Source organism: Papio anubis, chromosome 2 (genome assembly GCF_008728515.1).
Source record: "Papio anubis isolate 15944 chromosome 2, Panubis1.0, whole genome shotgun sequence".
NCBI lineage: Eukaryota > Metazoa > Chordata > Mammalia > Primates > Cercopithecidae > Papio > Papio anubis.
This window is the reverse complement of record NC_044977.1, coordinates 74,909,528-74,922,052: the sequence shown is the minus strand read 5'-3', so window position 1 is coordinate 74,922,052 and position 12,525 is coordinate 74,909,528. Positions and strand designations below refer to the sequence as shown.

Here is a 12,525-nt window from a genome sequence, read left to right as displayed (position 1 = left end):
TTCAGAGTGTGGCCCGACTGGTTCATTAGCTCTGAAATCATCCTCCTGCCTCACAAAAATCCCCTCAAAGGACTATGAAAATCTAGTACCTATTTAGGCTGAGGACATTGATCCAAAGCTAGGTTCAAATCTTTCCTCACCCTTTTTCCTTTAATCATCTCCTTTCTCATCATCAGTTACTGCACGTCCACAATATCAAAGACCGGGAAAAGTGCATTTGGAGAGAAAGGTTTATCATGCACTTTGAGGCACTGCATGTCATTGCTAACTTCTAGAGAGAGGTGGCTGGCTTTGAGGCCTGATATAGAATTCTAGTTAATCTAGTTAATCATGTATTGAGTTTTAAAGTTCTTATGCATATTCACCTACTTTGAGAATTTGTCTTTCTGGGGACTATGAAGGTAGTTATGCAGTTGAGTTACCTTTTGGAAAGGGTGAAAAAATTAACATGAGGGACATTACAACTAACTGAGTAGGCTCTTCTGTCATAATTTGGACCTTAAGGGTAATGTGTGTGGGAAAATGCGCTTTAATTCCTTTGAATTTCAGCAGATTTGCCTGAGCTTGTATCACAGGATGGAACATCAAGGTAAGATAATTTTTAAAAGTTAACAGTCTATTAGAATACAACAGGTAGGCGTGCTGGAATGCTCCCATACTCAAATTCAAGGTCTTGACTAAGTTTAGTTGATCTCCAAGGACAATTGGTATCACAAAGGTATCAAATAGCAGGTCTGAGGAAAGCTCAGCAAAGCTCAGAAGTCTCATGCAAGGTATTAGGGAAAGTTTAATTTGTTTGTTGTAAGAGCCAAAGGAAAACAATCAAAGACCAAATTGTGAGTGTGAATACAATATTCATTATATAACACATAACCTGCCACTTGACATATATGCTATTTCTTTCTCGAAGGTGAAACTGAGAATTCTGAAATAGTTAGGAACATCACAGGATGCATGGAGACAGTAAAATTGTAAATCTGAAGAAAATAATTTGGGATTTCTTTCTCCCCTCTTCCTTCTCTTTATTTTTATATTAAGCAGGAAAGTCTCTGAAATAAATTTTAAAACAAAACCAAAAAACCTTGCTTTGATTTCAGGTCATCCATCCATGACATGCTATGATGACTTTATTAATGTAGCTCAAAAAGCACTGTTAGTAATGGGCATTTGTTACTGCAGCCACACATGCATAGACCTGGCTGGGTCACTGTCCCCTGTTAAACATAAAACTTACGGGGAGACAGCTCTAGCAGGAAGCAACACACCAAGACTAAATGGAGGCCAAGTGAGTTCTACTGGATGAGAATGCTAAAAGGGTGTAGCACCTTGCTGGTCCTAGCCAGTTTCCACGTGGGTAAGTCATTCAGGGATAGAGCTGAGGTACATGAAAAGCCTGCACAGCCTGCACAGCCCTTTCCCTTCTCCCATTGTATTCCATAGTAAGTAACAAACGTGCTCGGGAGATAACAAATGACTTTTTACTCAATCAGGAAGGTGGATCATTTTTGGAGTGTACATCTATAATCAATCCATCGCAATGGGAAACATTCATATATCACTAGTTTCTGCAATCATCTGGGTTTCTCTTGGTCTTTGCTAGTGTACCCAGCAGAGAGTGAATCTTCTGAGAAAGTGACAATTGTGTTTCTACATACTTTGCTGAAACCCTCAACGTCTGGATGAGACAGGAAAATCAAATGACTCTTAACTCAGATTTTAACCAGACTTTCAATCAAGCAACAGTAAAAATATTATTTAAAATTTTAAAAAAATTCCTATGGGAATACAGTAGAGAAAGAACACAGATGAGGTGGACCAGCATCTCCTGTAGTATTTTTATTCCTTATACCTCTATTTTTCCTAGAGCATTTCTACAGCCGTATGCTCCTTGTAAAAACTCTTAAGATATTCTTAAGACCATTCTGAGGCCCTTGCAATTAGTGCTGTCCTGTTCAATACCTTTCAAAAGCTTTGCTTTGGCAAAAACTGTAGACTCTGTATGCTGTCCAGGGGTTGCTATTCAAATTTCTTTTTGTTTTTCTTTTTTTTTCAGATGGAGTCTTGCTGTGTCACCCAGGCTGGAATACAGTGGCACGATCTGGGCTCACTGCAAGGTCCACCTCCCAGGTTCAAGCGATTCTCTTGCCTCAGCTTCCCAAGTACCTGGGATTACAGGCATGCACCGCCACGCACAGCTAATTTTTGTACTTTTAGTAGAGATGGGGTTTCACCATGTTGGCCAGGTTGGTCTCAAACTCCTGACCTCAAGTGATCCACCTGCCTCGGCCTCCCAAAGTGCGGGGATTACAGGCGTGAGCCACCGCATCCGGCTGCTATTCAAATTTCACGCAAATCTGGTGTATGCTTTAAGTCGTCTGTGCGTGATCACATTCTCAGGGTGGAAGTTGAAAGGGCCAAACAAATATTCCCAACCTTCAAAAGGGAAAAAGCTACCAAATCAACTCCATCCCCAATTAAGTCTTTAATTACCCAGAGCAAGAAGCCATAAAGCATTTCTGCTCATGAGGTCTGGGTCAGCTTTCACTCACAGGAGAACAAAAACTCCCAGGCATGGTAGGAAATCCTGGGCGATTTCACATTCAGCACTCACCAAAGGTCGTGCCTGCTTCGGGCCTGCTCACCGAGGACACGATGACGAAGCCGAAGCCCTCATTTTCCCCACGCCGGATCTCCACGTCGTAGGGCTGCACCACAGTGCTGACCACGCCGCTGCCCCCGCCGCCGCCGCTGCCGATGCCGCTGGTGCTGCCACTGCCCGAGCTCACCGTGTTCAGCGAATTCTGGCTGCCCTGCGGGGTGCGCTTCTCTTCTGTCAGCGAGGCTGGCTGGTTGCTACTGTGATGAGAGGAGGCTGGCGAGGGCACCTCGTTCTCGGTTTTGGGTACTGTAACAGAGATGCACGCGTACATTACCGTGTCCGGCAGCCCCTCCATCCTGCTGCCCATCTCTCCTTCCCGCAACTCCCTCAAGAAATCAAAACATGAACCGAGGGGAGGAGACAGCACCTGGTTTCACAAAACCTGGATATACGGATTGAAAGCAGCTTCTCTTGACAAATATTAACCATTCAGTATCTACGAACATTGATCCTACTTAACACCAAATGGGACTCGCAAATAGCGTTCGTTATTTTATAGCATGCTATATGTCGGCATCCACACTCAGAATCAAGTTTGCAGCAAAATCAACCTGCTGTGAAATATTTCCCCACTGCACAAAGGGATGGGCCTAAGCATAGGTGAGGGCTACATCCGCGAAGACCACCATTTTGGCTTCATAGATACAACCTTGGATGCACGTTCATATTGTCATTACTTTCCAATCACATTTCCACTCAGCTTTTTCCATCAGGCAACGAACAGTAAGGTGACGGTAACGTTGAGGCTACCTGCCCTATGTGGGGTTCATGACAACACCTGTGAGACACATATGCTTCTCTTCTTAGCTTCCAGGTGTCAACATCTACTCTGATCACAGAACCGGATACACTGGCCTCCTTCTGAATTTAGTCACCATGCTAGTGTTACTAAAGCGCTCCTAAACAGCCAACACAGTAGGTGGAACCAACTATGCCAAAAACAAAATGTGTGTTGTGTCCAAGTTTTGGATCAGACTGTATTTATTTTCAAAAGCTTCTCTTTTCATAGATTGTTTTAATTGTGGAAAAATAAGCATAACAAAATTTTAAACCATTTTTAAGCATATAGTTGAGTGGTATTAACTGCATTCACATTTTTGTACAACCATCATCATCATCCATCTCCAGAATTTTGTCGTTTTCCCAAATTGAAACTCTGTACTCATTAAAAACTAATTCCCCTTCCCATTTCCTCCATCCCCCACCGACCACCATTCTGCTTTCTGTCTCTATAAATTTGACTACCCTAGGTACCTCATATAAAGGGAATCAATATTTCTCCTTTTGTGACTAGTTCGCTTTGCATAATGTCTCTTCATAGTTTTGACACGCCTTTTACACAGAGCTAAAAATCCAAAATATTTAATATTTTAAAAAATAAACCTGAAACACAAAATATCACATTGCCTTACTATTTCTCTTTGGGCCAGGGAAGCCAGATAGTTTTCATCTCATCTCAAAAACCAGTTCTTACTGACTGCTTTTAGCTGCATGGAATACTATGTTAAGAAGGATTGTGAGGCCACAAACAAGCTCTAGGGACATAACCTACAGCAGCTTAACACTGTTTTCCATGGATGCAGGAGGCAGGACTCTCACATTGGAATTTAACATCTTAATTCTATAATTAATCATATACCATTTAAAATGGGTTATACTTTTTTTTTTTTTTTTTAAAAAAAAACAAGGTACCAATTAATTTGATCTGGCATGTATCTGTTTCACTAATATTAATGCCACAAGAATTCATAATATTTCAGGTCATATTTCTCCAGTAATTCAACTGATAGAAGACAATCACTTCTGCTGTATTCTGGGTTCTGTCTCAAAGGTTTCAAAGTGGGAGCTGCATCCAAAGGTGAACAACAAGGTGTATTCAACGTGAGCTTTCAGGAAGCTGGTAGGTCAAGGGAAAGGACAGACACTCACACAATTCACTGTCTCAAAATGGCAGATTCTGATGTGGAAGTAAACCATGAGTCACTAGAATGGCAAGGAGGGAATGCTAAAATCTGAAGGTAGTCGGAGGAAGGAGGAATTTCCGAGGGAAGAAGGTTATATTTGTGCTGAGCCTGAAAGGATATGTAGTATTTTGAGAATTAAAGTTCAAAGCTTATGGGCAGGAAGAAGGAATCAAAGCTGACCTAGAACTGGCTGGCTCTACAACTTTCTTGTAGAAAGAAAAAAAAAAAAAAATCTTGGTTTAATACATAGGACAGTAAGAAATCAGTAACTTTTTTATGAGCTTATTTTGTAGCACAAACCCAATTTTTGTTCTCTTGATATGAAGCTACAACTCTTTTGACTTTCATAATGACCTCATTTGTTGAGGATTATCATCAAATGAAGAGGATGGCTAAGTTCTGATTTGCAAGGAGATAGAAGGGAAGTAATATATATTCAACAAGCCTTCCTCTGGAAGACTTTGTTGAACATATGCAAACGGCACATTAAAGTACTTTAGAATGACAGTAATTTTTGCAGGGTTTGAGAGAAGCAAGCCATCTGGAAATTCTGAGCTTGATCACATTTGCAAACATTTGCTAAAATAGATGCTCAAGGAGGCAGACACAGGAAGGAGGCCTTTTCTGTGAATCAAGTGACAACGCACTGTCTGAACGAATGAATGAAATACATACCCGCAAAAACCACTTTACGCCGCACTGTGAGATTGACGTGGCCTTGTTTGGCAGCTTGTTGCATAAGCTGGACCACAAGCTGGTGTGATTTTCCAATTACTGGCGTCCCATCCACACAGATTAATTCATCTCCAGACCTCAGGCGGCCGTCGGTATCAGCAGCACCCAGTGGTACAATGTGACCAATATAAATCTGTTGAATAATTGAACGATGGATGAAACACTTCTCTCCTACATTTACTGTGACATCAATGGCCTTCACATCTCTGGGAACAATTCATTCATTCATGTCTGCAGGCATGCCACAAACATTTATTGAGCACCTACTGTGTACAAGACATTGTGCTAAGTATTGTCACAATTATTAAATGGTGGAAAGAATATTTCTTGCTTAGTTTCCAGATGTTTATCTGTGGCCTATTGACAACTCACTCTTTCTTTTTCTCCGCTGCAGATATAAATCACTTTTCTCCCTTCATTGTACAACCTATTCTTCTTCCCTAGCTACCTAAAAACTCTCTTTCCATACAACTCTGCTAATAAAATTTTAATATTACTTTTATTTAAGAGTCTAGCATCATGCCTAGGAATAGGGAATATGTAATAAATACTCTTAAATGAATGAATGAAGCAAAAGTTAGCTGGACATCTCTATTTTCGAAGTCTTTTAGCACCTGAAAGCAGAGCATTCTTTATAGTTAATGTCTTACTGTTATATTTGCCATTCACTAAACCTTAGCTAAAATACTTGTGCCTACCTTGCCTTTCCAGCAGACAATAATGCTACAGTTACCCTTACATGGCATTTACAGTTTGCAAAGAACTTTGACAAAATAGTTGCTAAGAACATGGATTTGAGTCAGACCTTATTTGTCAGTCCCTCCGTTTGGTAGCTCCGTAATCTTGGGCAAGTTAATTAGCTTTTCTTTTTCTTAATGTGAAAACGGGATAAACTGGTGGGTTTGATGGATAAATGAGAGAATGTATGTTAAGAGCCTTTAGCACAGAACCTGGCACATAGTAAGCGCTCGATGAATAATGGCTGTTATTATCACAAGGAAATTAACAATACCTATTTTAGTTTTCTTTTCTTCCTTCAAAAGAACCCTGTTATGTTATTCTAAATTTATTCCAAAATGGAGGTCACTGAGATCCAGGGAAGTTCAACGTTTCTTGACCCTTACTCAGGGTTCTTTCTCAAGTTTTGTAAAGGCAGGGGTCTGACATTCTCCAATCACTGTCCCATAAGGCTTTGTGAAATACTCTCTGCACGCCAGCAACTCAACACACAAAGCCCAGTACCTGCTGGCAGAGTGAAGGGACCTGGCCAGAAGGACCAGGCTACTGTTATATCAGGTGATGATTATCCTGTTTTGCTTTCTGTTTTTGTCTCCCTTGGGGGAAAGGGGTGGTCTACAGAGGCTGCAGCTGCCACTTTTCACAAACACGCATACAAACGTTTTAGAAAGAATCTAGTCTCTTCTTCCTCAAGACAAACAGTGCTCCACAAAACCCAATGAAAAACCCATACTACTCAAGATGAAAGAGTCAGTGTTGTATCTAGCTGGACAAATCTTGGTGATTTGTCACTGTTGCCAATTTGCTTTGAAGCCTTAGAAAAATATGCCGGGGAGAGAGACGAGCAAAAGACTCACAGGTTCCCCTGGTTCATTTCCACCCAGAATCCTAAATCCAAATCCAGTCTCTTTTCTCCAGAGGAAGATGTCCTGTTCCTGGTAATCTGGAACTGCAGAGAGGGGAGAAAAAAGACATGGATTATTTTTCTGATAAAAGCAGTGATACCCCCAAGATGAACACAGTTGCAAGACAAGAATGGTGGTGCTTGATCAGATGGAAGCTTTTCAATATAGGCAAAGAAACAAAATACTCTGAACAGGTGAAATAACAGAAGACATGGGGATAAAGTAAATAGTGGGAATAGTCACTGAGCCCTAAAGTTCTTCAAAGGACTCATCACTGTTTGATAATTACGAATCAAGCCCAAGCCATGATCCTTAACTACAAATAGTCAGCATTAACTGCTTTCCTCAGTATTCTTGCAAGGGGAATTAAGTAAATTAAAAGTATGATGTGCCACACCGCAAAGCAGGTGTCCATGTCCAAGAACAGAACTCAGGCTAAGTCAGAGCCACCTCTGAAGCCGGCTCTAAGGATTCTGAAGTCATGTTAAGTCACCAGATGTTTCCTCTACTAGAGGATGAAAGAGAACAGCTTGGATTAAACAGACTTTCTGATTTATCTTTAAGTCACTTTCTTCTTCCTTAAAATAATTAAGACTAGCAATGCTAATAATTTGTTAGATCATTTTTGCCAAAAATTACTCTCAAACATTCTAGTATTTCTGCATACAGTCAGCCCTCCATATCTGTGGGTTCTGCATCCTTAGATTCAACCAATCACAGATAGAAAATTTGTTAGACCTACAATGGTTTTAGCTGTGATGAATACGTAGAGATTTTTTTTTCTTGTCGTTATTCCTAAGTAATACAGTATCACAACTATTTACATGGCATTTGCATTGTATTAGATGTCATAAGCAATGTAGAGATGATTTAAAGTATATAGGAGGAGGTGGGTGCGGTAGCTTACAGTGGCAATCCCAGCACTTTGGGAGGCCAAAGCCGGCGAATCGCTTGAGCCCAGGCATTTGAGTCTGGGCAACATAGTGAGACCTTGTCTCTACAAAAAATAAAAAATGGGTCAGGTGTGGTGGTGTGTGTCTATAGTCCTAGCTACTCAGGAAGCTGAGGTGGGAGAATCGCTTGAGCCAGGGAGGTTAAAACTGCAGTGAGCCATGACTGCCCCAGTGCACTCCAGCCTGGGTGACAGAGTGAGACGCTGTCTCAAATAGATAAACAAATACATAAACAACAAACAAACAAATAATACAGGAAGGAGAGTGTGTGTGTGTGTATGTGTGTGTTCCACACAAATATTATGCTATTTTCTAGGGATTTAAGCATCCATGGATTTTTACAACCTTGGTGGGGGATGCAGGTGTCCTGAAACCAATTCCCGGCAGATACTGAGGGGTGACTGTACAAAGTTTATTAGGATTTCAATACTATTACCAAAATCAGCCAGGCCTCCAAATCCTTAAGATCAATGGTGATGACAAAAAGTCTATATTAATGAATCGTATCTCTCATTGCCAAAATCGCTGATTTACTCTAGAATTTGCCTATGATATTTCAGCATTAAAAATATTAATTCATTTTCCAATAACTTGGTATTTTACTTTCAACGCCCAGTAATGGTCCAGGGCTTTAAAATGAATATCTTGTTTTTTAAAAGAAATGTAATTTCCATAAGAAAATACTTACTATACATGAAATCGTTCTATACACCACTCTGTTACTTCACTAAGGTAAAAGAGGGTTATTTCTATTTAATTCTTACTTAATATTTTCATGTATACATAGGGTGTTTTATGACCTATAAAATGACATATCTTTTATTTAAAGAGAAAAAAATATGATTCAGTTGCAATGAATCCTAAAGGAGATTTTCAAAAGCTGTAGTGCATACCTTCTTATTTAATTAACTGGATTTGGGGCTGAAGGAAAGTGCAGGCCTGAGAATTTAATTCTTTTCTTCTCCAGTTTTGTACAACGGAATAGGGAAGAAGAAGGTGGATGTTTAGATTTTAGGTTGGTGAAGAGATGTCCCTTTTTAGTGATTCACCCACAAACTTAGAATGTATAGTGAATGAATGCACCAACAGACAAGAAACCAAATGACCAGTAAGTACAAGTCAGAGGAGTTCGAATCTGATCTTTTTACTTGAGCTATCTCAGTGCCAGGGCTGTAAATGGGTGCTTTCTATCCACTGCTTTTATTATAATTGCTGAGGCTAAGCTGCAAAACACCGGGAACATGGAGCTCAGCTACAGCACAGGACTCCCATAAACACAATTTGAGAGTAATATTTTCTTGAGCACGCTAAGGTAACAATATTTTCTTTCTGTTCGAGTAGCTGGCTAAAGGATATTTGCTGTAATAGCCTCAATGAAACAACAAATTAAATCAAGTTGTGTCTCCGTCTTTGGTTCACTCAAGCAGGAGGATTATTACCGAAATAGACCACTGGTGCTGTCCAGCCAGCACGGGGTTCCTGGCAGAGTCTGTTTTAGGTCTGCTGAGTGTGTGGCCTTTCTGGGAACAACGAAAGGGCCTCTGCAGAGACTTCCAGCCCAGACCTATTTTTCTCAGCATCATTTAACACAGGAACATTTGCCCATCCTACAGTGACACCAAATGTAACAAGTTTCTGCCTACTGTTGCTCATTTAGGTGTGAGCTAGCATGGTATGGGAGGTTGTGGCCAACAGATTTAGGCTTATCACACCGTTTAGTCCACATGAAAAAAAAAAAAAAAAGCTTCATTTCCTTCTGAGAATCAGTGGGAAAATGGCAAATTTATTTAAAGGTCTTCTGTTGAAAAGGAAGATGCCCACTGACACTAGGGATGTTAAAGACACAACAGCGAGCCAGAAAACACAGATACAAACATCAACACACAGACATGTTACAAAGAAAGTCTTCTGCTACTTCAATTTTGGCATTTTAACAATTCTACTCTTCTACCAACTAAATGCCATTTACCCCAATATATAACTTTGGCAATAAATCAGTACTGAAACACATTATGGGATTATGAAATTTCTCTCTTCTGTGTCCTCCGAGGCCACCTCTTCTTAGAGGCACTGAAGTTTCTAAACTACTTCCCCCGAAATTGTTTCCTTCCTTACTTCAGGCAGGTTTTATTACAATTAAGTTTTTAGGCGGCAGTAAGGTAGAACCATTTTTCCGATATTAATATCCCTTTTTTTTGAGTGAGGCTAAATCAAATAGAGCTAAGAAAACCTTGTCCAGTTTTCATTTGTAAGCCCTTGCATATGAACAATTTCTGCAGTTAGTCTCCTTTTGGCAATGCCAGTGACAACTCAATAAAGCAGTCAAAAGACTTCCTTTGATAATTAGAGAGAATGGAACCACCAGGTTTGCAGAGAAACCTCCTGGTGTCTCCATTGCTACAGACATACTAACACATTTCCAGACTTGACAAGGGCATGCAAAACCCTTTTTATTCCATCTTGTCTTTGGTTTGCATTTGGTCAACAAGAGCTCCAAGGCACTTCCCTTCATGCCCCTCTTTTCTTCCCTCTCTTTTCTGAACTTCTCTCCAGGCCCCCAGACCAATGAGAACATCAAACAAGATGAATGAAAATGGAGAGACAAAAGTTTTCAGCAGATCCTTACTCGGACATTCTCCAAAATTCGTGGAATTGATTTCTCTCTCTCTCTCACCCTTGCTCAATCCCGATGCAGGTGAAGGTGACATGGCTGGAATATTAATTTCACAATTTTGCAAAGCTTAATGTACATTCTTTCTCTTAGTTCACTTTAATTTAGTTTTGACTGATAAGGAACAGGCAGTTCAGCTTTCACAATAAAGGTCATGGCTGTTATTTAAAAAGACCATAGTTTGATTCCATTTTTTTCTTTCTTTTTTTTTTTCACAGTGCTTTACCTATCAAAAAGCTAGAATTTACAACTGCACCATTGAGAGTTTCCTATAACTCCTATTACTATCTTAAACTCTCCTTATTTAATGACACTCTAAAGTACACATTCTTGATTGGCCTTACTTCAATCATGGTTTGTCTAAACCCTTATTGCTTTTGGAAAAATTTAAGTATATTTGTGCTACCATTAAACTACAGCATTTATTCAAAAGTGTATCAAGTTCAGGATGAAATTTATTCTTGTACTAATATCTGTTCAGGTGAATTCTAAGCATTTCAAGCCAGAACAGTCTTATATTTAGAGATGCAAATCAATGGATCTATCGGAGAACTGAACAAACACACAAATACTGTCATAATAGCTCTTAAAATCTGGAGGTACATCCAAGCTTCTTAAGCTTACTATGATAAAGAAGCTCAATCGCCACTTCCAAACTTGTAAGCATGTCTCTCCAAGGCAGGACAGATTTACAATGTTGGTTAATAGGACAGTTTTGAGCTTTTTCTTCCAAGCTATATAGTGAACAGGCAAAGTCTCAACTACAAGCCTTATAATTTCTTTTGCAGTAAATGCTACTGGATGTGATCTGATTCTCCTAAACATTTACTAATAAGACTGCATCACTGTCGTTTTTAAGATGTGCACAATTCTAGAGAAACTATAAAACAGGCAACATGGCTTTTAAAGGACTTTAGTGCTAGTCTTTGTTTTTAATTAAACATTGAAACCCTTCAAAGGGATTCATGAACACATGTGTAATTCAGACTGATTCATTCTAATGCTGCTGCCTTGAGAGATGGCCATATCAAAAATATGGTACATCGCAACAAATTTAGACCATGTGAAGGAATGCGATCACATATTGTGTTAATCTCCACATTGCCCCTAATAATAGAAGAAAAGAAAAAGAACAATGTATTTCCAACAAAAAGAGGGTAATATGGCACAGTTAGGCTGCTGTTGCTGACTTCAATTTTCCTGTTTTTCCTGGAGTACTCTGCTCATTTTACTGTCTTGGGGAGAAGGGGCAGAGAATCACATCTAACAAGGCTATACACTTTTTTCTCTTTGAAAGACAAGATACGAAACAACCTAAGGGAATGGCAGAAACTGATCTGAGATAAAGAAAAATACTGATTCAAACACAAGATTGATGCAGGTTCATTCCTAGGTGCTGTGAAAATAAAATCTGTGACAGATACTGAAGAATCACCATGGGGGCCAGGGGGAGGTCTCATCATTATCCTCATTTAGTAGTGAGGAAGAAATCAATGTGAATCTTAACATCAATTAGGTTGCTACTATCTATCAGTCAACTACAGAGCCTCCAATTACCAAAAAGGAATAGATTCCCATTTGTGCTGCTCTATCCGATTCCTCAGATGTTAAAGAAAGTGAAGGAACAAAACTGGCACCATTCTGAATATTTCTTTTCTTTTCTTTTTTGAGACAGAGTCTCACTCTGTCACCCAGGCTGGAGTGCAGTGGCATGATCCTGGCTCACTGCAAGCTCCGCCTCCCAGGTTCCAGTGATTCTCCTGCCTCAGCCTCTTGAGTAGCTGGGACTACAGGCACACGCCACCACACCTGGCTAATTTTTGTATTTTTTAGTAGAGATGGGGTATCACCATATTGGCCAGGCTGGTCTCCAACTCCTGACTTCATGATCCGCCCGCCT

At 40.0% G+C, this 12,525-nt stretch overlaps 1 protein-coding gene across 25 annotated transcripts in view; it reads right to left on the bottom strand.

Moving 5' to 3' along the window:
* The window catches only part of MAGI1 (membrane associated guanylate kinase, WW and PDZ domain containing 1), a 677,304-nt gene that overhangs the window by 23,017 nt on the left and 641,762 nt on the right, over nt 1-12,525 (bottom strand). For 19 of the 25 annotated variants that reach the window (XM_017955299.2, XM_017955302.2, XM_017955304.2 and 16 more), the window contains 4 exons: nt 10,581-10,664; nt 6,954-7,045; nt 5,299-5,491; nt 2,612-2,905 (listed from right to left, as the gene is read on the bottom strand). In XM_017955299.2, coding sequence (XP_017810788.2) covers nt 2,612-2,905; nt 5,299-5,491; nt 6,954-7,045; nt 10,581-10,664 — 663 coding nt within the window. The remainder of the gene's footprint in view (nt 1-2,611; nt 2,906-5,298; nt 5,492-6,953; nt 7,046-10,580; nt 10,665-12,525) is intronic. The other 6 variants (XM_017955308.2, XM_017955309.2, XM_017955310.2 and 3 more) reach the window with 1 other exon arrangement.